At 44.9% G+C, this 26,135-nt stretch overlaps 1 protein-coding gene across 4 annotated transcripts in view; it reads left to right on the top strand.

The window, feature by feature from the left end:
• znf385a (zinc finger protein 385A) overlaps nucleotides 1–26,135 on the top strand; it is a 74,036-nt gene that overhangs the window by 7,408 nt on the left and 40,493 nt on the right. Inside the window, exon 1 of one of the 4 annotated variants that reach the window (XM_052058441.1) lies at nucleotides 1,364–1,749. The exons of 1 other annotated variant lie outside the window; for it this stretch is intronic. In XM_052058441.1, the coding sequence (XP_051914401.1) occupies nucleotides 1,740–1,749 (10 nt within the window). In that variant the 5' untranslated portion in view covers nucleotides 1,364–1,739. Of the gene's footprint in view, nucleotides 1–1,363; nucleotides 1,754–2,500; nucleotides 2,649–26,135 lie in introns of those variants that run through there. 2 more of the 4 variants (XM_052058442.1, XM_052058443.1) reach the window with 2 other exon arrangements.

The following is a 26,135-nucleotide window of genomic DNA, read 5'->3' as shown; positions in this document are numbered from 1 at the left end:
GAGGCTAATCGAAAAGCTGGCGAGGAAGCACCCGCGACTAGAGAAGGCGCTGCGAACATCAGGCAACGTTTTCAATAGCCTCGGGCTCACGTGTTTGTGTCTTTGTGTCTCCAAGCATGCACGCCCAGGGGGATTAATATTTTGACAGCTTTGTTCAGCGTTCGCTTAAGCGTTGAGCTTTGCAGTTCACATTGCGCCAATGTGCCTTTCAAAAGCTCTAGCCTGCGAATCGCCTTTGTTGGGAAAGTGAAGACAGAGCATTGCCCTGTTGTCTGAGCGAATGACACTGCTGCGCGGCTCCTCTTCCATTAGTTGCACAACGTTTCATTTTCTGCTGCCTTTCTGCCGTGACTCTTGTCTGCGCTTTGCATCGTCTCTCTCTCTCTCTTTCACCCCACATCTCTTCATCCCTCCGTCGCCTTGTATTTCGTCTCATCCCTTCCCCCGCCTTCTTACTGCTTTCTCTGCACTGTCTGTGATGTTTCCTTCTATTTCAACGTTCCTTTTTGTGTGACCAGCCCCCCCTTCTTGCCTGGATAAGTAACCTTGCCTGAGTAGGTTAAGAGAAACGGTAGAGGCGAAGATTTAAATAGAGAAAAGGTTAATCCTGTGGCAAGTCCACAGACACACCAAGTTAAAGGACACTGAGAGGAGAGTGCCTGCTGTGGACAACAATTGCAGAAAACAGATGTGACAATCCATGAGCCTGCAGGAGGGTGATGTGTGTGTGTGTGTGTGTGTGTGTGTGTGTGTGTCAGTGTGTGTGTGTGTGTGTGTGTGTGTGTGTGTGTGTGGAAGGGGGAGATTGTGGCAAATGAATGTGAGAAACTGTGGTGGGAGGAGACAGCGTTCTCAGTCCATCTCCTTTTCTACTTCATGACTTCCACTTTGCATGATGACAAGTGTGTGCTGCGTCTCCCATTGGTGGTGGCTGCCACCAATCAGATCGCAGGCATGCAAGGTGCCTCCAGCTTATACACAACCCCAAAAAGAGAGGCAGAGCTGAAGAAGCCAGTGTCTGTTTCACACAATGTGTGCGTGCGTGTGTGTGTGTGTGTGTGTGTGTGTGTGTGCATTGAAGCTATTTTCCCAGTTGAAACATCAAAATGAAATGACAAATGGGAAGTTTCTTATATTTTTTTTCTTGGAGATCCCTGCATTCCCCTCTGGCTACTCTGCAGAAGAAGAAGCAGAAGAAGACGAAGTAGAAAATCTTGGCTCTATAGCCTCCCCTATAAAATGGCTTGCTATATTCCCCTTCTGATTGGTTCCCTCACTTTTGTTCACCCGCCTCCGACTGACTCTCCTCTCCTCTCTCCCTTGCTCCCCTTTGCAAGTAAAGCCCTCCATAATGTCCTCAAGCTTACCTGAGCACACAGCTGCAGGAACACTGGACCCGCACCCAACCCAACCCTACACGCGCGCGCGCACACACACACACGCACACTCACGCACGCCCACAAACACGCTCTCTCTCTTTCTCTCTCTCTCTCTCTCTCTCTCTCTCTCTCTCTCTCTCTCTCTCCCTCTTTCTGTCTCGCACACCCACACCTAGCTTTTCACCTGGAGAGTGCACGCATACCAGGTGGCATGTGCTGCAGCAGTTCCCACTCCTCGCATCAGCCTCTCTGACTTGCGTCCTGCTAGAGTGAGAAGGGGGACTCTGAGGGAGGACTTTGGAGCTATTTTCCCCCAGGACCACCAGACGGGGCCGTCGGCCAACACATAGCAGCACACACATGATTTTGGGTGAGTTTTTTTATTTATATATTTTTTGGTGCTTGGAAGGTCAATCATTTGCCGGCTCACTAATTCCTTTGCACAGCTTGCGGCTCATCATTAGTAGTACTGTATACCGTGGTGTTCATTCCACATCTGTCAACACAGACTGGCGGGATAAACCCTGAAATCGCAGTTAGGGCTTGTAATTATCACAATCGTGTGTCATTAATAGGGCAGGTGTGAGTGATGACAGGCAAGGTCGAATTGTTTAGTGCGGAACTGTATGATTATGGGATGCTTGGTCACATGACCAGGCTGATGTGTCACGTATAAACTCACATTTATACGACGAAAGATTGTTTACATTGCCGTTATTCTGCGTCAGCGCACGCCCCCCCCCCCCGCCCCCCGCCAGAACTCCAACTTGGCCATCTTCTTTTCTTTTTGCGTTTTTCTCACTCTGAACACTTCGACGGTCTGATGTAGGGACTTTTTCCACATGACAGTTTAGGGGAGAAAAGCAAAGCAATGATGTGGCAAATGTCATTGTATCACCAAGAAACATCCAATCAGAAAGCTCGCACGGCCACAGCTGCTCGAGGGAAGTTACATGAATTTGGGGGACTGCATAAATATGCTGTGATGCATTTGACAGTGTTGAAGTCCTCAATTCATTTAAAATATTCGGCACCGATTTGTTGTTTACGCTTGGCTGTTTGGCAAAATCCCATGTGAAAAGAGTGAGTCGCGTGCTCGCTGCACTGTATAGCTTTGAGTTGATATGCAGTCTTGCTGTGCCCTGACTCAGGCTGCACTTTCTTATTTAGTATTCTGGTCTCATAGTGGCCATGTCTGCGAGTGCGGTCCCGTGTGCTCCACATAGCTGGCGTGTGTATTCACACAGAGGATGCAGGGAGCTCGCCACTGTAAGTCCACATGACCAGTCATGCATGATGTGTGTAGGCTAGGAAGGACGTGTTTATGCCTTTAACTAGCAACATAGTGCCCGTCAGCATCTGCAAGCATATTAACGTGTGTGTATGTTAATTGCGGCGCTATGTGCACTGCCGGACTCGCCACTAAATTTGTGTGAACGCATGCCGAGACTGATCCGGGCTCTGCCCTTCTATCTGCTCTCTGGGCTGGCATGTTTTCCAAGCAGGCATCTCTAATGATTATAGCGACTCACGCATACTTTGAAAAGAACAAGCGAGTTCACGTGGCCTTGACTATTCAGCAGTTTCTCGTCTTTGCAATTTTGGCAGAGTTTACGCATTTTTGTTCATGTTTATGCGCAATCAAGTGACTACACAACAGTTAGACCCGCGCTGTCTTGAAGTGGGTTCAGCTGGGGGCAGCACTTGTAATTTGTCTAAATGATATTCTTCTGGAATGTGTGAACAGCAGCTTTAATGTTCAACTGCGACAGTGACAAACTTAATTAGCAGAGCACTGGATGGCGAAGAATCAGAAACAGAAGCCAAACACTGAGCACCATGTTTTGCAGTCAGCTCCAGCCTTGCATTCACACGAACAACTGTCATTTGCGGTTTGCTGCCTGCACCGTGTTAGGGTTCATCTCCGGCTAAGTCACACCAAGTCAGTATGCTTTTCGGCGCATTTCTGCTCTGAAGAATCTTGCACTTAAACATCACCCAAAAAGATCACCTCAAGTCCACCTTTCGAACCTCTCATTCAAGATATGCACGTACCTACCGTCATTCGTACATTATATGCTTTCCATTTTTCTTTCGTCCTGGTTGAAAAGGCCAATGTCATTGTAATGACCTTTGCAAGGCTGACTTTCTGTCATCATATTCTGGTGTCTAATACAAATCTGATGAGTGCTGATAGAACATGAGCAAACAATAGTAAATTATTCTTATTCTTATTATTAATAATAATAATCATAACAAATGTGTGCGGTTTGTGTAGAGAGTGAATGCTTGTGTTTACAGTCTACATCAGTAGCTATGTCTGTGTTGCTCGTCTGCTCGTGTTGTTTGTTTGAATGACCTTGAAGCATAGACCCTTTATTCTTACTCCACCTGTCCTCTGTTTATTTTGCACTTGAGAGTCAAATTAGCAGGAAACAGCATTGTGAAGGTAGTCTAAAATCTAGGTGGCAATTTTTAAATCTGACAATCGTGATGATGATAACGTCAGTGGATGTGCTCTATGGCCTCCAGGGCAGCTCTGGGTCATCAAGGCAATCAATTGTAGCTCACCTTTGTGGCACTCGGTCCCATTTGAGCGAGGGATTGTAAAGTCTGACAAGAATAAAGCAGGGAAACTCAACTTAGCACAAATGTCTCGTACAGTACTACAAATTTGGAAAAGGCCATAGAGATACCAATCCCAAAGACTTTCTGTCCTATTTCAAAGAACGATTAGAGGCATTTGGCATGAGCCAGTATTGTTGTGAAATGCTTTGAGGAAATACAATACAATACATGCTGATTTATATAGCGCTTTCACACCAGCAGCAGCTGTAACAAAGCGCTGAACAAAACAGTTAACATAATGGGGGTAAATAGACTCAAATCAGAGGTAGCTCCTTTTCTTATGCAATTTGTGTCGAAACAGGGCTATAACACATCAGACGCAATAATCAGTATGTCCCACTTGAGCTCTAAACGTCTACAAAATTGTAATGCTTATGCATGATTTCTGTTCGCTGATTTTAGTTCAGCTTTCAACACTGTATGACTACATGTCTTTACCCAGAAACTCCAGACTAGACTTAAAATTGAGTCCTGCATCAAAGTGTTTGATTCTTTCTTGACAGATAGAGTACAACAAGTAAAAGTAAAAACACTCACCGAACCTGTAATATAGGGGTCTAGCCAGGGTGCAGCGAGTTCACCCGGCTTGCTCACTTTGGACGCAAGCCAATATAGAAGAAGCCTAGCAAATACCATCATCGTCAAATTCTCCGATGACACCAACACTGTGAGCCTCCTTCAATCTGGTGACTGACCATCCGCCGACCACAAAGAGATATACCTCTTTCTGCCCTGCTGTAGAGAACACCGTCTGACTCAATGTGATTAAAACCACAGCGATGGTGTTCTAACCCAGATGACAACAGACACATGACCCTAAAGGCAGGGAATTAGAACAGGTTGAATACACTAAATAAACTGCATACGGGATGTTTTCACATATAAGAAAATATGTGTGTGTGTGACTATTGTTATAATATCTGTCTTACTGTTGATGCACCATTTGTGTTCAAACATCCGAGGTTAGAAAACTGCAACTCTGGATACTATTCCTAAACCCATCTCTGGTGTTTTGCACTGAGTGGTAACATTAAGCTAGCGATAGTATGTGATTGTTTTCTTTACATGCTGTGTAATTCTCTTTGTTTTGTGTTTAGTTTGACAGTAAAGTCAATCAGGAGGGCCCTGACAGCCCTTTTTTGAAGAATTGTTCACTATTTGCCCAATTTGAGCCCGAATGAGCTCAAGCAATGTAGGAAATTGATCGATGGTCCTATTTTGGCATAGTGTGCTTGATTGTAAAGCTCCCTGGCCTATTAGTGCATGATGAGCATTTGACAAGCAAGAAATGTTCTTGGGATGATACGCTTTCTTGGGTTCATCTGGAACTTTTGCGGAGGAGAGTGAGCCTGAGTCAGCGTGTGTGGATGTTTCATCGGCCCTCAACGGAAGCCTAGTATTTGGCCGCTTGATCTGTCTTCATCAAACTTTGCTCGCTTTTGACCTTGCTTTACGGATCAGTGGTCTTCCATCCTGTTCCTTGATGTCCGCTGTCCTGCCTGTTTTCCATGTCTGCCTCCCCCCAACTCACCTGATTCAAATGATCAGATAGTCAGCAAGTTGAATACCGATCCTGTTCGTTTGAATCAGGCATGTTGCAGCAGGGAGAGGTGGAAAACAGGCAGTCCCTTGAGGATCAGCATTGGAGAGCCTGACCTTATAGACAATGATCATTTCATTCCCCGTGTTTCTGTCAAAGTGACTCTGCAATTATAAGGCATTAAGGAGCCAGGCATTTGTTTGCGTTCAGGCGCACTTCATCCCTTTTGGCTTTCTTTGAATATCCATGAAAAAACACATATGCTGAAGTTTTGAGTAATGGTCACTTGGGAGTTCTGCATAAGATGGCAACTTTTTTCTGAAGGTCCAATGGACCACAATTCTTCAAACCAATTTTGTTTCATTGTGCTCACTTGTGCGTCTAGCCGCTTTGCAGATCACATTTCACTTTTCTTCACTCCTTGGTCTGCAAAGGTCCGTTTTTGTAGCCATTTTGGCACTGCAACGTTTGTGCTGCGTCTGAAATTAACAATAACAAATACTTCCTGTACGACTGTGCATGTGTAAGCCACTCTGGTGTTTCCTGTTGCCGTTTCCAAGCTAAGCAGTAGGAGTCGCTGTAGGCTGAGGTTGCATTCGACTTTTGCGGAAGCCTTGTTTTCGTAGTTGTGAATCTCGTTGCGTGGCATGGGCAGAGAAAAGGATTTCGTCTTACGCAACAGGGGGATTTTTCATTGTAGGGGGAACAGAAAAGTGGGAATGGTTTTAATGCATGAAGATTTTTTCACACTAAGGGGTATTTTCGCCATTGTAGGTTTCACTGTATGCGCTTCTATCAAAGACCATGACAACATGTGAGGTGAATGAGTCACATGCACACACCAGCACTGCACACCTACCTCCAGAGTAGAGCTGCTGCTCCGCGATGCACCTGTGTGTGATTAAGGTGTCACATGAGTGCTTTTACTGAAGAATCCTCAGGCTAGAGGACACCTGGGAGTTGCAGCCGGCGCAATGCTCGCTACGCGTCAACAGGCATTGTGATCAGTGGAAATAGGCACAGATGATTCTTCAAATAGCAACTCTGCAGTGTCTGCAAAAGTGCCTCTTCACTGGCACTGTGCAGAAGAACATTTCTTGTCATTTCTGATATGGAAACCTGACTAGCTTGATCATCCAGGAACTGTTCATTTGGCAAAACCTTTAGTGCTCACTCAATTGACATAAACCCCCTTCTGTCATCTCAGTAAAGTTTGGAGTAGGGCTGAAACAAATCCTCAAATCGGGTGCCTCTAATAAAAACATTTTTTCTGGTCCCAGTACCCGTTGTCTTCAGTATTTAAAAAAAAAATCTGAATACCTGATCCATCCGATTTTTCAGTAGGATATCCATCCATCCATCCACCCATTTTCTAACCGGATTATCGCGTGCATGAGGGTCACAGGTGAGCTGGACCCCAATCGAGCTGTCTTCGGGCAGTAGGTGGCAGGACACCCTGAATGGGTTGCCAGCCAATTGCACCGCACATTTACACTCACACTCACACCGAGGCACAATTTCGAGTGCTCCGTTAACCTGCCATTCATGTTTTTGGAATATGGGAGGAAACCAGAGTACCTAGAGAAAAGACACACGGGCCCAGGAGAACATGCAAACTCCGCACAGGAAGCCTGTAGCCGGAATCAAACACTGTATCTCTGCACTGTGAGCCGGACGTGCTATCCAGCCGTCCACCGTGCCTCCCCTGTAGGGCTACTTATTTAGGAAACGTGTCCAAAAATCTGACTGGTGGAGTTTATGTGTGTTACACTTAAGTTTCCTGATCTGGTTCAGTAAATATTTGCACATTCGAAAATAAGATGTACACCGACAGTGTAGTTGCATTCGAAAGCAATATTAGATTCCTAGCGTTCCCATCACAAATGAGACATTGTGGGAAATTGCTCTGCTGCTTTGTTCCTGTACAATCTTCAATGTTTAAAAGCTGAATATTTTGTCAGTAACAATCATGCTTATGAAAAGTAAAAGCCCAGAGTGTTTTATCGATCCGTTAATTCAGTAACGGTGTGGGAAGGGGCATTAATAACAATTCCCCAAGCAGCAGCAGCCAACCATAAAACGGTTGGCCAATGCAAACGTTTGGCGGGCAAAGATGATGCATTACTCAAGGCTGCTCTATTTCTGTGCACCCTGTAGACAATTAGTGGGAGCCTGAGAGAAAGACAAACCGGCATAATGCAGTGTCTTCATGAAAGGGAATTAGCTCATGGAGGAATTAGAGGAAATTCCTCTGAGTGCTGTTTAGAGTATCTCACAAAGCCCCAAAGAGAAATTGATTCTCCTTGAGACGCAGCAAGGTCAAAATGGTGATTGTGGTTGACTCCTGGGAAGGCATGGCGGTTTGCAAGAAAGAGAGATGTAAAGGCAGCGAGGAAATGAGCACACAGTAAGATGATAGAACGCGGCCAGATGAGAGCCTTTCGGCTCAACCTGGCCTACGGGAAGAAACAGAGTCCTTTCCGCAACACACATACAGCCTGAGCTTCTCTCATATCATCTGACTCATGGAATCTGGCCCATACAAACTTTATCCATGACACAATGCTGGGAATGTCATCCTAACGCCGCAAGGACGTCACCTCAATTTGTGATCCCGAACCTCCAGGAGGTGATTTTCTTTTCGTTCCTGAGGAGAACCATGCACACACAGTGTAGCAGTCGCTTCTTTCGCTTCTAAGAAGCCTTGAGCTACTGTCTAGCTCTTAATCCCTAATGTTACAGGAACATTCTCAAAATAGCCAGAATCTTCACGCTGACACTGCCAACTAAGTCTTGCGCTGTGTTTAAATGGCCCAGGGATAAAAAAAACAAAACAAAAAAAAGAGCTGGTAGTAGCATGAGTTTAGCTCCTCTGTGTCGTGCAGCCCACTGACAGCGAGCGCATAGCCAAGGAGGGAGTTATTTCGACATTTATTTGAATGAGAAGTTGTTGCAGGCTGCAGCGCAGGTGGCTGGTATGCACACCTGTCTCCTTGCGGGCTCGTTTGCCAGCCCCTTCAAGAGGGAGTGCAAGACGTGGGAGAAGGGCTTTGCCACGACCTGCCCTACACGACGCCCTGCCCCTGCCTGAGGCTGCAGGGAAGGGAGGGGCTAAGGCGGGTGATTCCAGAGGTGCGGATTAGAAGGCTGTCACGGCCAAAGTGGGAGCTGAGACCATCCATTTATGGTATGTGCGTCTGGGTTTGTCCATTGCTGCATTTTCACCACGTCAGAGTAGTTTAAAGCCACATTTATGGCATTCTTGAATGTAAACAAACAGTGAAAAAGACAACTCACAAGGTATTGAAAGGAGCGTTGCATTACCATATTGATGCAGTTGAAAGCGGCATATACACAAAAGTGACACATAATTTACATTTGAATTAGGTTGTGAATGCTGGGGTTGGGGCAATGCATATTGCATGCATGATTACGCAAACGACACGGTTCTTCTTTTTCAGCTCCTTTTTGTTCAGGATGTATTTGGAGAATGGATTTTAAACCGAGTGAAATGAAAGTTTTCATTGACACTGTCAGAGAGATATCAGTAAGAGAGATATTAAGTCCAGACCCTGCAATCTATTAAAATGTCAATTTTACTGTGCAGGTTTTGACACAACATAAACATAATAAACCTTAAGTTACATATCTTAAATACTAAAAATGTAAAGTTAATGTTGAGCCTGAATTTGCAATTCATTAAATTTGCCCCACAGGCAGGTGAACTCACATGGCCCCTCATTCTCACAACAACTTTTCCTGCCGTTTTTTCCTGCCATGGCCAATTTTTTCATTTTCACAAAAAATATTTTAAAAATAAAATAAAGCAGGTAAATCTTGAATTTATAGTGGCATATGATTACGTCACCGGAAGTTGTTAACGCTCAGCAGTCTGCAATTGCAGCTTGTGATCAGAGCTGTTCCGCTCTATCTATTATCGTCATTATTCTCATTAAAGAGTTTGCTTTGTGTACAATTCACTGAGGGCACGGGCAAAGAATAGGAATCTAGGAGGGCCCAGGGAAGCACTTTAAAACGGTACGTGTGAGCTACGATAGTTAACAGGCTCCAAAAGTGCATCACGTGCCTCAGTTTCAGGCTGTTTCTCATCATGGCGTGCCAGTGTGTGTGCGTGTGTGTGTGTGTGTGTGTGTGTGTGTGTGTGTGTGTGTGTCGGTAAGGGTAGATCCCGGGAGGTTAGTTGATCGAAAAGTATATCTTCGGTCCAAAAAGTTGGGGCATCCCTGCTCTAGTGCATATTTTAGGAATCCAGCTCGTCTGGGATTGAAGTGTAACAGCACTGTTCCTGTCCAAATTTTGTGGTGAGGAAGCAAATGGTGCCCCCCACCCCCCTCCTAAGAAAGGATCAAAGTAATTTAGAGGCTAAACACAAACACGTAACAAAATAAAACAAACAAAAAAAAACATAACGTAATTCGATTTACAGCAACAATGAAGAGGCACAGAATGAAAGTAATCTGCGAGCTAGATACAAGCAAAGGGACGAGACAACAAGGCACACCTGGAAAAGAGGCGAGCAGCTGCAGGGTACTGAATGAGAGACACAAGGAACGAGGCTGACAACCATAGGTGGAAAAGAGAACCTAATGAGCAAGCAGACATGAAATCAAGATAATATAATCGAAACCACACCATGACAGTGACCTCATTTTTTCATTTGAGCCTGTGATGGCTTGTTCAGGGTGGCCCGGTAGTCCAGTGGTTAGCACGTCGACTTCACAGTGCAGAGGTACTGGGTTCAATTCCAATCAATTCCTTTTATTGTCTTGGTAGTGCCCTGCGATTGGCTGGCAACCAGTGTCCCCCGCCTACTGCCCGAAGACTACTGCCGGGATAGGCTCCAGCACCCCCCACGACCCTAGTGAGGATTGCGGAAAATGGATGGATGGATGAATGGCTTGTTCATTTACAGTGGCCCTCATGAGATTTCTTTTTTTTCTGAAACCATCAACCAGGCACTGCCACAAATATTCATTTTCAGACTTAGCGAGCAGGGCAGTAGCATGTGTTCTTTTGCATTCACAGCGCCACTTTCTGCCCTTCCTTCCAGCCACATGATCATATTCACATGTGCTGTACATTTATGGAAATGCAAGTAGGTACATGTATCTGGTCGTCTCAGCCTGTCCTCTTCATCTCTCATGCCACACATGCACAGAATGCTCACACGTCCTGTCTGTTTGTCCCCGTGGGGAGCTTCAGCTGCCTTTTTGGCACGCCGACTCAAGACACAACAAATTAAAGTCACAGCAGGGATGGCCAAGCCTGCAAAGGACAGTATGAGCTGCTCTATGTGTAGCAATACATTTTTGCCTACTCCGCTAACCTCTAAAAACTGGCCTGACTCCAGAGAGTTTTCATCAAATGGCTCCTGTCGTACTCAGAGGAAAACTGACCCCCAGTGCTCCATTATGCAGGATAAATGGTGACATTGGCCCTCCTTTGAATGCACCTTAGCACACCGACATGAATGCTCTCCTGATGGCTCTTTGATAATGCTTGACAAAGAACTATACACCCTCGTGTCTCCTTCAGGGACTATGACGATTCATCTTTTATTGTCTTGGTTGTAATGTTCTTGGATTCCTTTTCAGATCATTAGCACATGGCACACTCTCAGGGAAAAACAACAACATCATTGTCAAATGGCACCTTCCAAGTAGAACAAAGTCCCCAATAGTTGAAACCAGTGGTCCCCAACTCCCGGGCCGCGGACCGATACAGGTCACGTTATAGGTTACCGCTAAAATGAAACCAGGAGCTAGCAAAATGAGTAAAAAGCAAACGTCTTTGGAAAGTTTCTTTGGGAAGGGGAAAAGGCCCAGCCAGGAGAGAGTTGAGGAGCCTACGACTTCCAATAAAAAGAAAGCTACATTTAATAGACAATATCCGGAGTCTTACTAAAATACGGATTTTTCTCAACGGGAGATTCCCACGCACCATGACCACTCTGCATAATATGTGGCAATGGTGAGTCGTATTTTTCATGCTCTTTGTATCTTATGAACGTTCCCAAAGAAACCAGAGAATTTTGCGGCCAGATAGGATGCTCCTCATGTCGTGATTCGTGTTTATTATTATGTTTAGAAAACGCCACAGTTTTCACATGCACTTAAAGTTAATGAAAACAACAACCAAATGAATCTTGTGTGATTTCATCTCAGTGAGCAGCTAAAGCACAGATATGTCACACTTTGCTCCTGCATGTCTTGGATGTTTCCCTCCTCCAATGCAACTGATTCAACTGACCAGAATCATTTTCAGGCTCCTGTATAGCTTGCTGATAAGCTGATCATTTGAATCAGCTGCGGTAGAGGGAAACATGTCAAACTTGCAGGATAGCAGCCATCGATTTGGACACCCGTGGCCTAGGCGATAAGCTGTATCTCGCAAGCCACACAGCCAGCTGCTTGATGTATTTGTTGTGGCTTCCCAGCTGTTGTCATTTAACTCAGCCTGAGACGAGGAGCTTGGTAACAGGTGCTCCACCTTTTATGTTCATATATGAGAGGAAAATCGGATACAGTACAACCAGGTTTAAGTTTGAGTCAAATAAATCCCAAGCCAAGCACTTTTGATCTATCATCCACCTAGTCGTCCATGAGTACATCCATCCAATTTGAGTAATTCTCGATGGGACTACAAACCACAAATACACAAAGTTGGCCACTTGGCCAGCAATGGATTGAAAGCGAGACTATACTGGCTTTGTCTGAGATGTTACGTTTGTGATACAACTAACATAAGAAGCAGTGCAATGCACTGCGCTTAACAGTCTGTGGACTGTTTTAGAGTGCCTGCATTTAATTGGTGCTGAGCGGGTTTGAAAATGTCTTCAAACTAGTTGTAGAATTTTGTTACCGATACTTATTGTGATGTTTTTGTTTTTAACCTTGTATTCAAATGTTTTTTTTTAAAGCTATCTACTTCATCTGCACTGCAGTACGTGGCTGACTTTGCTAACGTTTGTTAAATCATAAGGTCAATTCTTGATATTTTCCGAAACAATTTTGGTGAATTAAATACAACGTGGTCTGGAAATCAGAAGTTCCAGGAGACTCGTCCTGACCAACGCAAGCCAGGCACCTTCGTTGAAGGGCAGTATCATATTCTGGCTGAGTGTGCGCCTGTGTAATCTATAGCTGCAGGGAGGGTGACCTTCACGGCAGGGAGGCAAACAAGCAAGCAGGCAGGCAGGCGGGCTGCGACATAAGCTGGGTCGCCAAAAGGATGCTGGGGATGGAATGCGCCACATACATTTTGAGAATAACATTCTGTTGTCTCTCGCATATCATTGAGGTGATCTTTTGTTTTCATCGTTGAGTGGAAGATATTTTTTTGCCTAGATTTCAGTTCATGAATCACAATAGACCAAACTTTTGCAAGATTGCAGAGTACAAATACAGCGATCATCTATGTACTTCAATTACAAAGCTTGGATTTTTTTCTTTTGTTTTATCCCTCATGACAAATTTGCTGTTGTGCTTTGAATCGGGTGAAATCAGGTGGCAGACAGTGTTATTGGCAGCGATATGAGGGTGATGACGCAGCCAAATTGACCCCTGTTCATGAATGATGCATGTCCCCATCGTCCCCCATGGTGAGAGAGAGCTGGACAGATGGCTTACTGTATGCGCCTGCTGCAGAACAAGGTGCCACTTTTAATGGCTCCCACCTACATCACACATTAACTCCAAAACTGAAGCCTGGGCGCCGCTCTCTGGAGTGGACACTCCATATATCCTCACCACTTTACTGCTCCTTGTCTTCACCTCCTTCTTTCGATTCTCTTCATGCCCTTGCATTGTCATCCTTTGACTCTCCCTCCCTCCCCCACTTGCCCAGCTCCTCTATTTTTGTCAGCGACAATCACTGTATTTTCCGTCTCACTGCCCCGCACTGCCGCAGTCTGAGGCTGGCATCATAACAGGGTTGAAGGAGAAGGAACACGACGGGCGCCGGCGCGAGGGTGCGCGGAACAGCTTTGTTGTCGCTGTCACATCTGTCGGCCCCTTGGGCGACCGCAAAGCAACAACATCAAACGCACTCCGTGACATTCCGTCACACGTCAGTAGCAGGCCTCACATGCGAACCTACATGATGCGGGCGCAATCAGAGCTTTATAGTGAAGCTAATGAGATTATACATAAAGAAAATTAACAAGCTTGCCAAAATGCTAACCGGGTCCCCAATGAGAGCCTTTGAGGAAACCGTTTTATTGATATATCTTCTACCAGCCATGTCATTGGACCTTTGATCCAAAACAAATGCTGGAGTGCCTTGACATACAAGTTTATTCTGATCCATATTCATCACTCAACACATGCTGTATGTATCTCAACTTATTGTTTACCAGTGGGATAAATAAAAATGCCATTAATCTGTTCCAGCCTTCCCAAACAAATACATTTTTTTTCAAAGGAGTTTTGTAAACAACAAAAATAAGTCTATTTAATTGTACTTTATAAAAAAAAAAGAAAGCTGCATTGGCTGGCAAATGGTTCAGGATGTCCCCCGCCTTCTGCCTGAAGACAGTTGGGATGGGCTCCAGGATGGCTCGCGACCCTTGTGAGGATAAAGCAGATTGTAAAATGGATGGATGGATAAAAAAGAAATGTAATAACATAATCAAATCAAGAGTAAATAATAAATAGCTTTTGCACCAAGTACTTGGGCATTTGGGCGCAGTATTATGCAGACATAGAGATTGAGTAAGACTGGGTTTCACAAGTGACTCAGTAAGCTACAGTAATATTTGTTAATTTTAGGATAAAGAAAATGTGCCTGTGAGAATTGTTACAATGAACCTAGGGTGTTGCACCACCATTTGTGTTAAAATATCAGTTGTTTAAACAGCTACATCACAACACTGATTATATTTATTAGCGTGTCTCTGGCATTTTTCATTGTCTACATTTAGCTAAACAAAAACAGTTGTGCATACAAGACATGTTGGGGTGCCACCGTGCTCAATAAAAAAATTAAAAAAATAAAATTCTGTCTTTGGTTCTCTTGCCATTGGCTGTTGTCATTGCCAGTCTTTCTCTTTGTGTCATTTTTGACGGAGTGGGACTGAGTGACAGGATATCGTTTCCTTCCACTCGCTGTCAATTCAAATCACAACCTGCTGAAAGCTGTCGTGATCTTAAGCTATGGTAGTCCATAAGCGATGTAAAAAAAATAATAATACATGAAACACCCAGAGTAACAATGCAGCAAAAAACATCGGGGGCATACAAACATTAAACCTTAGTACGACCAAATATAATTCGGACAGGCACGGCGCTACACCGCGACTAAGGGCTGTATAGCCTTGTCATAAATCTTTGTAGCCCTGCAAAAGTCCCTCCAGCATTACCTTTAAAAAATTAAAACATTTTATGTATTTCGCAAAGTATAAAATCATGAAGAAGTTCACAAGGAGCCGTTGTGTTCCAATCCAATCTCCACTTCCATGTTTCGGTGGGGTGGTGTCTTTCATTTACATGTGCATTTCATTAAATATTTTGCTGTAGCCTTGTTTTTTTAATATTAAATATTCTTTGGTCCAGTTAAACTTTTTTATACCACACATGTTGTTGGTGTTGTGTTTCACTGAAAAAAAATTGACCCCCTAGTAAAGTGATGAAAATATTTTTTTTCTCTGTCCCTCCACAGCTGCCCCAAAGCTTGAGGAGAGAAAAAAAAATCATGGGACTGTGCCTGCATCCTGCAGCTGCAAATGGCCCTCGGGCTGCAAGTTGGAAATTGCTGCTTGACACGAACTTTCTCTGATGTCTGTACTCCCAATTGCAGATTCCAGCTCAATATGGAGTGACATAATCGTGGTGAAATATTTTGTATTTGCAAGACTGCTCCAAACACTTCATATGTGTTTGTCTGCCCTTACAAATCAGAGAAATATAGGAAATGCACTTTTTGGCACATCACAAATTTGCCTGTCCTTTTACAATCAGTACAGTAATGTGAACGTCAACAGTCACAGCATCTCAAAACTCTGACGTGTCCCATTTGTTGGGTCCAAGATGCATGAGAGGGCCATATAACAGCAGTACACTTTCTGTAATGTATCTAAACACTTTACAATGACATGAAGCACATTTTTAAATAAAACATCAGGGGTTAATGCAGTCAGTCGGTTAAACCTGCACAATCTGCGTAGTAACCACCAACACAACCATTTACAAAGTCGAAAATTCTGCAAGAGGCTATTTATGAATGTGCATTTCCTCTTCAAATCAAAAGTAAATGATAATAATAATTATCATTTACCATAGTCGCACATACGCGTAGACAGTGGACACGTGCTGTAAAAATACTCCCATTCTTGCTGCAGTGAGCCAAAAGCATGTGCGCGTCATATTTTGTGATGTTTTGGGGATAAGGACGCTGCTCTTGTGTGGTAAATATCTTTCATTGTCACCCACTCGGCTAAGATTGAAATGTGCTGGCACTGCACATCTCACACACACACACGCACACAGACAAAAGCTCCTCGGCTGTCCTCCTACATGGAGACGACCAAAGCATGGGACAGCAAGCATGTCAGCACAGCCCAAAAGAGAACAGAGAGCAGCATCAAGATAGACACAGACAGACAGTGAGCGGGGATAGAGGGGGGAGGGGGGATTTGCCCATTTTGGATGCATCGCTGTCTTTTCTACTGTCATGTTGTTTGTTCAATCAACATTTACTGGTGGGAAGAGAGCGACATGGTGGCAGAGGAGGAAAAAGCAGCATAAGCAAGGACATTGCAGTTGAAGGTGCAAGAACGTCCCACTCGTACTGTGTGGATAAAAGTCGTTTGACCACACACTTCTGAGGGTCAACAAGTAGTTCACTCGGAGTGTTTACTTTGGAGTCAGCCAGTCCTCCATTAAGCGCCTTCAGCTGGTCCAGAATGCCGCTGCTCGCCTCTTGACTGGTACTCATAAGAGGGAGCACATAACTCCTACTCTGGCATCCCTTCACTGGCTCCCCATTCATTTTAGAGTTATTTTCAAGATCCTCCTATTTGTTTTCAAATCTCTGAATAATCTCGCGCCACCTTACCTCTCTGAGCTCATCCGCCCCTACACACCTGCCCGGCGCCTCAGGTCTGTGGACCAGACTTTGTTAGAAGTACCAAGAACTAAACTGAGGCTCAGAGGAGATAGAGTCTTTTCTGTTGCTGGTCCCTCTCTCTGGAATGACCTCCCACTGAACATTCGGCAAGCCTCCTGTCTGCCCATCTTCAAAGCCCTCCTCAAAACTCACTTGTATTCATTGGCATTCGACTCAGCACTGGGACTGTGCGTCCACGTGTGTGGACATGACGTCTTTGGCTTTCAAGACTATAATGTTAAATTTTGGACTATAAGGGCGTGGCGTCCACTTACGAGGACGTTTCATCAAGTAAAAAAATAATTCTTTGTTTTCTTTGTCAAATAATATGACAATTTAATTGAGGTTCTAATTTAGGGAAGCACGGTGAAGTGACTTCTACTGTTTCTATTCTAGATATTGCTATGCAAAGCATTTGACAATTTTAACTCATTCGCTGAATGACAGTACAGTCATGTAAGTGTTCGGGGTCCAAGGAGGTTAGATTTGTTCTTGATTTTACTGTTTGGTGCTTTCTACCGCCTTTATTACCGATTTGTCTTACTGTTTATTGTGCATGTTAAATTGCTCCATGTACAGCACTTTGTATGGCTGTTTGAAAGTGCTCTATAAATACTGTTGACTTGACTTGACTTAATACGATGTGCTAACTTGGCGGGAACAGTTTGGGCCAGGCACACCCAGAAAGCAGGCTTACCCAAGTTTGGTCTTTGAGAGCCCCTATTCGGCACATTTCCCATCTCTCCTTCCTCCAACACACCTGATTCATCAGCAAGCTTTGCAAAAGCCTGATAACGGTCCTGATCATTTGAATCAGGAGGAGGAGGGGGACATCTCAAACAGGCTGGATAGGGGCCCTCCAAGAAGAGGGTTGAACACCCCTGCCATAAAGGCAAGATAGCATTACTTTACTGTAGATGACATGAAGAGATGTTTTATTTATTCATTTGTTTTTGAGGTGGATATTCCGTTAAAGTTTCAGTTGAGCTTCAAAAGCCCAAAGTAACAGATTAGCTCGTAGGCTGTCACACCTTCTGTCTCTAACTGGTTGTTTGTCTTCAGTTTTTGCGCAGCACGGTGGGATCTTAAAAATTTAATTTGAAGTACAAGATGTGGCCAAAGATGGCTAATTTCTTTACATGGATCATTTTAATGGTGTACTATTATCCGATCATACTGACAGTTTCAACAGATATGACCAAAAGGATGTTTTTGCTTTGTTTTTGAAAATTGCAAACTCTCCCCTATTAAGAAGGTTGTCTTGCAATTATACCACCACATCATCACAAACCATTGTTTCCTTCAGGCTATAATTATATATTTTATTCAGTGAGTGGCAATCTTTTTACAGCTTGATCAGACGATGTCGCTGGGCTTCTTTGACAACACATTCTGCTTTCTTAAGTGTCAAAAAAATAAACTTCAAATCCATTAATAAAATGTATTATTATTATTATTATTATTATTCAAAGCGACGATTCCCAGTGCCATTCATGAGCTTTGAAAACCCACAGCTATACAGAACGTAGCTAATTCTCGCCATCCTATCTTCCGTTTTCAATTCTAATCCCCATCCCTCCAGTTTCCCAAGTCCCTCCTCTTCCTGGCTCCACGCGGCTCTCAGCATTGGCTCCAGCGTCAGGCCCAATTACAGAGATGATAGCCGCTGTCAATCAGCAGCTCACAGATGAAGCCGACCCTCTTTAACATGCTAATGGGGTGCCAGATTCAATCAAGGCAATTGTGGAGCGACGCGCTGCTCATTAGGAAGAAAATAATCCTAATAACAACGAGGCTCTGCCGCAGTAGAATGCGGCACCTAAAAGTAGCCACATCGCAGAACTTGTTTTTCTCTCTTTCTGAGCAACTTCGTTTCCCTTCGTTTACTCTTCTGGTCTTCGATGGTGACGTGGGCTAGAGGAGCCGCACGACTAATTTGCTGGCTCGGCGGTTTGCGTGTGTTTTAATGATTGACTAAAACTACTGTGCGTTTCTGTAGAATTGTGGCCTTTATTAGCATCCCACTTTGGGACTTAAAAATATATTCCACTCACGTTTGTAAATACTTCAGCAGCACAAGTGAAAGTGCATTAAAAAGTTGACGAGTCTAAATTTCCTCTCTGTGAGAAGCTCTGAAATATACTTACTTGCAAGTGAGACGGAGAGGCACGTCAAACAGTGGCAAATTGGAAAAGTTTTCAAATATAAAGTGTTTTTGGCAAAAATGTTAACTCTTTAGGGGAAAAGAGTCAAGACAGGTGCGTGAAGAAAAATGAGGAATTGAATAAAAACCTGCAAAGAACACACATCGATACTGCTCGGTACTTGCTTGGTCCTTCAGAATTTAAATTTCTGACCTTGTTTTGCTTTTAAAAATGTATGTTCTTTTAACAATATGAAGCACACTGTGTCACCCTGTGTATGAAATGCTTAAAAAAGAGAAAAAATCAAGCTGAGAGAGAAGGAGATACTATTGTCCCCCTGGAATTTTTTTTCATTTTGACTTGCTAGCCAAACTTTGAGAGATGGGAGCCAAGTACTATGTAGTAAAAGTAAACTCAACTCACTTGACAACAAGCAGCCTTTTCACAGTGACCAATTCTTCAACAAAGAGGCTTCAATCTGTTGAGGCGCATTGTCAAACTAAACATCAAACAAAGAGCACATTATGTCTTTGAATAACTAAATAGCTTTGCTTGCTTAATGCTAACAAAAAATGTTAAATACCATAGACAGGCCAATGAATAGCAGTGCTGTTAACAATGAATATTTGAAGACAGTGGAGAGCAACACATCTTGGCATTCATATTCTCAACCCTCTCTATTTTGGCACATTAAATGAGGCAGGGTGTCCCAAAACCTGAGAGATTATTTCTGCATTCATTTGCTTGACAAGCGTTCATCTCGGATCCCATTTAAAGTCACATTTATGAAGCGTATTGCCCCACATTCGGCATGTGATATTCTCATCAATGCTCATTAATGAGCTGCTTTTGGATAGACTTTCAAAAGCTGCAGCGCTCCTTTCATCCACGGTCTGCTTTGTTAGAAGCGTTTACCATGCACGGGGGTGGGATTGCTGCTTGTTCATTTTGATTTTATCATTGCTTATTGACAACATTTGTTGTGATGGCAAGCACAGTTGCACAATTTATTCCAGCCAGCAACAATCACATCTCATCCAATGATGCATTCCCTGCTTTCACGGCAAAATACGTCATGTGCGGGTGTGAAAAACTCTGAGGCATCTGAAGTAAACATTTACCAAACTTTGCTTTGATAAAGGGGATTTAAGAAAATGTCTTTACTTTGACAGAAGTTCAAGGGAGATGTGCCTTTCATATATGGAGAAATGGCGAGGAAATGAAAATTCCTAAGGAGTGTCCGTAATTCAAGTCACTGATGGTGTAGGAGTACAGTCACCTGACTTGTGTGTGTGGGCAGCGTGCTTGTCCCTATATGTGCCCTACGACTGACTGGCAACCATTTTGGGGTGTAATCAGCCTTTCGTCCGGAGTGAGGTGGCATAGGCTCCCAAACCCCGTGACCTGTTCCGGATAACTGGTGTTGAAAAAGGATGGATGGATGGAGTGTCTCAATTCTTCTGAGTGTCAGCTGTTGGTGCACCACTTTTAAATCATTTTATCTTTTTAACTTGACTTTGAAAACATGCTTACCCCTTCCTCTTCTAATGCAAACTCCACCTTAGCGACATGGCCTTGATCACAGGGGCGGGCAGATGCGGTGATTGATGCTGATTTGAACGCAAGTGTTATTTGTAGTTTTTGCAATGACAAGCAATATTATGGTGGAGCCCTACCCCGCAACCACTTCAAAAGATCGGGCTCCGTTTGGGTCGCTATGTTCGAGGACACACCTGTTTGTTAGGCTATTCATAGACAATATATTCATAGACAATGCTTGTCAAGTCCCCACCCCAACACACTCTCTTAGGCTGATGGGATGTTGCCCTCTACCCCACTTGAGGAATGGCAAACGCTGGGCATCAGCCTATTATTGTTTGCGCTCCTCAAAGAGCACAGGTGTGGCTCTTTCAAATGCCTTCATCGCCCACACTGTATCAGCCCAACCGTGTCCCGTCCTTTCCCTGGGGGCTGGGGGTCTAATCTCGGAGAGAATCGGCTGCCTTTGTGACAGTCCGCCGAGGTGCATTTGGGCTGGTCCAGCTGATAGAATTCCACACCTGAGGGCGCAGGTTCCTGGGAAGAAAGTTGCTGGCTATTGTTCCGGTAGGGTGTGTGACACGAACAGGAGAAGGAGGGAAGCATTTTTTTTTTAGGTGGGGGTAGGGTGGCTGTGCGGAGCCATGTGGCGGAAAACAAAGAAGGGCAGGAAAATGGGGCCGCGCTTCACCTTGTGTCACCTCGTTCTCCCCCTGAGTCGACTCCCCCCGCCCCCTCTTGTCTTTCGTCATCAAGTCCGATCCCTGCACGCCGCACTGGAGTACTGCCTCGTGGCAGACAGAATAAAGCAACCCGTTCCTCTGGAAAAGAATTCCTCCAGTTCATCTGTCATTGTCTGCGACGTTGCCTTCAGCCAGTCACATTCAAGAACGTCTTGAGGACATCTCTGTGATCTTGTTGCAAGCCTGACTGGCTGCCAGCCAAATGGAGAAGCACTTACCAGAGAAGGAACTTACATACAGAAAACAACATACACTGAACTCGCTGAACAGAAATCGTTTTTTGGTTGGTTTAGTTTGGTCCCTCAAAGAGCAGAATGCTTGTCAATAATCGGGATTGGTGTCATGATTTGTTTGGCTCGATTACATTCAGTTATTTTTCTTGTTTATTGCTTGGTTTCCTGTGTCCTGTCTTGCTTGTTACCCCCCCCCGCCCCAACAACCTGTGCTTGTCAAGCAGGTCCCTTGTGCCCTCAAAACAGCCACGCATTTCTTGTCCAGGTGATCCTCATTTTCTCATCAGTTGCCTTGCGTTTAGTTTCCTGATTTCGTTCAATCTTTGTTGGATCGTTCTCACTGTCACATTAGCTTGTTGTTATGATTTTTGGTGTTTTTTGTTCTGTTCAAATTCTTGCCTCCCTTCAACTTCAAATTCCTGATGGCACACCACTGATATAAATAAAAAAAATGTATATATATATATACACACACACACACACACACACACACACACACACACACACACACACACACACACACTCTGCATGTATCCAAAGTATCCACAGAGCTTTTGTGCCAGAGGTTGTTCTGAGGGAGTCAAGTCAAGTCAAGTGAACAGTATTTATAGAGCACTTTCAAACAGCCATCGCTGCATACAAAGTTCTGTACATGGAGCGATTTAACATACACAATAAACAGTAAGACGAATCGGTAATAAAGGCGGTAGAAAGCACCAAGCAGTAAAATCAAGAACAAATCTAAGTCATGCTGAGTCGAACGCCAAAGAATACAAGTGAGTTTTGAGGAGGGCTTTAAAGATGGGCAGCGAGGAGGCTTGCCGAATGTTCAGTGGGAGGTCATTCCAGAGAGAGGGACCAGCAACAGAAAAGGCTCGATCCCCTCTGAGCCTCAGTTTAGTTCTTCAAGTCCTTCAAGGAGGGCCGGCAAACAAGAGTGCATGAATGTTGTACTCTAACTGTGAATACAGTATTATAGTCGTGGTGTGCAGTGTGGCACTGGCACTGTACGCGTTCACTTGATTCTCCATCCCCGTCATCCCGGGCTGTCGTCTCCCATTAGCCCTGGCAGCTCTTTGTCCGTCATTACTGACCTCAAACGGACACAAACACTCCGCATCACCACATAAACACGGCGAAATAAGGCCTGAGCCTTTTGCACGACAATGACTTTGTTCCAGGTCAGGCTTAACGACTTGATTACAGGTTACGTCTTTATCATACTTTGGAGATAAATATCATGAGCGAATGCGATGGGACCGAGCCAGTTCGAGCACATTTTCATTAAGTACACAATTCTGTGCTGAGTGAGTGAGTGCATGTTGTGACATGTTGTGACTCAGCGAAAAGCCCACAGATGCATACTTGTATGCACTCACCTTCGCTGTGCTTGGGCGACTCATTAGTACTGTGTTTGAGGTGTGCCCCCCCCCCCCCCACACACACACACAATCCCTCAAACCAAACACTTCCACAGGTCCACTTGCTGCCAGTCCAGGAGCCAGGAAGAGATTTATCTGAAGGATTAAGGGGTTTGCATCTGTGGCTCATATGCTTTGGCCCTTGCATGTGCGTGTGTGTGTGTGTGTGTGTGTGTGTGTGTGTGTGTGTGTGTGTGTGTGTGTGTGTGTGTATTCAAGACATTGTGGTTTGGTGAGGTGAGACGGGTCACAAGCAGACATTCCACAAATTTCACATATTTCCTATGCTCTACCCCCTCTGTCGTTTGAAGACGGCAAAATAACAGACTGGCAATTAAATCCCCTGTGCCTTGATTCAGTGACTTAGGGGAGATAAACGGGGGGGTTTTCTGGGAGTGTTTTTTTTTTTTTTATGACATGGGGCGTGGAGGCTTGAAATGTCATATAAATCCCAACAGGGTGTAATTGCTGTTGCATCAACCCTTTCATTACACACAGCCTGCAGCCTGTAAATTAAAGGTTTAAGCTGCTTTAAAATGCAAAAGTTCCCTATGTTTTGTGTTTTTTTTAATTAACAAAAATGTATTTATTTATCCATTTAGGAAGACAAGCTGCAAACTATATATATATATATATATATGACAGGCTGATTGAACACTCTAAATTGTCCCTAGGTGTGGGTGTGAGCGCATATGCTTGTTCGGTTCTGTGTGCCCTGCAATTGGCTGGCAACCGGTTCAGGGTGTCCCCTGCCTACTGCCCAAAGACAGCTGGGATAGGCTCCAGCACCCCCCACAAACCTGGGGAGGAAAGTGGTTCGGAAAATGGATGTACACATATAAAGTGTGTGTGTGTGTGTGTGTGTGTGTGTGTGTATATATATATATATATATATATATATATATATATATATATATATATATATATATATATATATATAAAAATCCTCATCTCACCCCTCGGGTGGTGTCCGTCCCTCATTCAGCTCGGGTCCTCTACCAGAGGCCAGGAAGCTTGAGGGTTCTGCGCAGTATCCTTGCTGTTCCCAGCACTGCACATTTCTGGACTGAGATGTCCGATGTTGTTCCCGGGATCTGTTGCAACCACTCATCTAGTTTGGGGGTCACTGCCCCGAGTGCTCCGACCACCACAGGCACGACTGTCACCTTTACCTTCCAGGCTCTCTCCAGCTCCTCTCTGAGCCCTTGGTATTTCTCGAGTTTCTCATGTTCCTTCTTCCTGATGTTTCCATCACTAGGGACCGCTACATCCACTACAACGGCTTTCCTCTGCCCTTTATCTATGATCACGATATCTGGTTGGTTCGCCATTACCATCTTGTCAGTCTGGATCTGGAAGTCCCACAGGATCTTCGCTCTGTCATTCTCCACCACCTTCGGAGGTGTTTCCCATTTTGACCTTGGGGTTTCCAGTCCATACTCCGCACAGATGTTTTGGTAGACTATGCCAGCCACCTGGTTATGGCGTTCCATGTAGGCTTTCCCTGCCAGCATCTTACACCCTGCAGTTATGTGTTGGATCGTCTCAGGTGCCTCTTTGCACAACCTACACCTTGGGTCTTGTCTGGTGTGGTATATCTGGGCCTCGATGGCTCTGGTGCTCAAGGCCTGTTCCTGAGCAGCCAGGATGAGTGCCTCTGTGCTGTCCTTCAGGCCAGCCCTCTCTAGCCACTGATAGGACTTCTTGAGATCAGCCACTTCAGTTATGGTCCGGTGGTACATCCCATGTAGGGGCTTGTCCTCCCATGATGGTCCCTCTTCCAGCGCCTCATCTTCTGTTCCCCATTGTCTGAGACATTCTCTGAGTACGTCATCCGTTGGAGCCTTCTCCTTGATGTATTCATGGAGCTTGGATGTTTCATCCTGGACAGTGGCTCTCACACTCACTAGTCCCCGGCCTCCTTCCTTTCGGCTTGCGTACAGTCTCAGGGTGCTGGATTTGGGATGGAACCCTCCATGCATGGTTAGGAGCTTTCGGGTCTTAACGTCCGTGGTCTGAATCTCTTCCTTTGGCCACCTTATTATTCCTGCAGGGTATCTGATCACTGGCAGGGCATAGCTGTTTATTGCCCGGGTCTTATTCTTGCCATTGAGCTGGCTTCTTAGGACTTGCCTCACTCGCTGGAGGTATTTGGCTGTAGCCGCTTTCCTTGTTGCCAGTTCGAGGTTGCCATTGGCTTGTGGTATACCAAGGTACTTGTAGCTGTCCTCAATGTCTGCTATTGTTCCTTCAGGAAGTGAGACCCCTTCAGTGCGGACTACCTTGCCTCTCTTAGTCACCATCCGACTACATTTCTCAAGCCCGAATGACATCCCGATGTCGCTGCTGTAGATCCTGGTTGTGTGGATCAGTGAATCTATGTCCCTTTCACTCTTAGCATACAGCTTTATGTCATCCATGTAGAGGAGGTGACTGATTGTAGCTCCATTTCTGAGGCGGTATCCATAGCCTGTCTTGGTGATTACTTGGCTTAGGGGGTTCAGTCCTATGCAGAACAACAGTGGGGAGAGTGCATCACCTTGGTATATGCCACATTTGATGGACACTTGGGTAAGTGGCTTGCCATTGGCTTCAAGTGTGGTTTTCCACATTCTCATCGAGTTCGCAACGAAGGCTCTTAGGGTCCTGTTCACCTTATACAACTCCAAGCATTCAGTGATACATGTATGTGGCATCGAGTCATAGGCTTTCTTGTAATCAATCCAGGCTGTGCACAGGTTGGTACGTCGGGACCTGCAGTCTTGTGCGACTGTTCTGTCAACCAGGAGCTGATGTTTGGCTCCTCTGGTATCTCTACCAATGCCCTTCTGCGCCTCGCTCATGTATTGATCCATGTGTCCACTTATCTTAGCCGCAATGATTCCTGACATGAGCTTCCATGTTGTGGAGAGACAGGTTATTGGCCGATAGTTGGATGGGGCTGCACCCTTCGAGGGATCCTTCATGATCAGGATCGTTCGCCCTTCGGTTAGCCATTCTGGGTGAGTCCCATCCCTCAGCAGATGGTTCATTTGTACTGCTAGGCGCTCATGGAGTGCTGTGAGTTTCTTTAGCCAGTAGGTGTGGACCATGTCCGGGCCTGGTGCTGTCCAGTTCTTCATATCTGAGACTCGTTCCTGTATGTCTGCCACTGTTATGGTAACTGGGTTCTGTTCAGGGAGGTTGCTGTGCTCCTCTCTCAGGGTCACCAGCCAGTGTGCACTGCTGTTATGTGCAACCTCCTTCTCCCATATGCCTTTCCAGTACCTTTCAGTTTCCAGTCTTGGTGGGTCAGCTCTGTTGTTAGGACCCTGCCACTGAGCGTACACTTTCGCAGGTTGTGTTGCGAACAGCCTGTTTATTCGTCTGGCCTCATTCTCTTTC

Source organism: Hippocampus zosterae, chromosome 2 (genome assembly GCF_025434085.1).
Source record: "Hippocampus zosterae strain Florida chromosome 2, ASM2543408v3, whole genome shotgun sequence".
In the NCBI taxonomy this organism is placed as follows: domain Eukaryota; kingdom Metazoa; phylum Chordata; class Actinopteri; order Syngnathiformes; family Syngnathidae; genus Hippocampus; species Hippocampus zosterae.
This window is presented reverse-complemented; position numbering and strand designations above follow the sequence as displayed.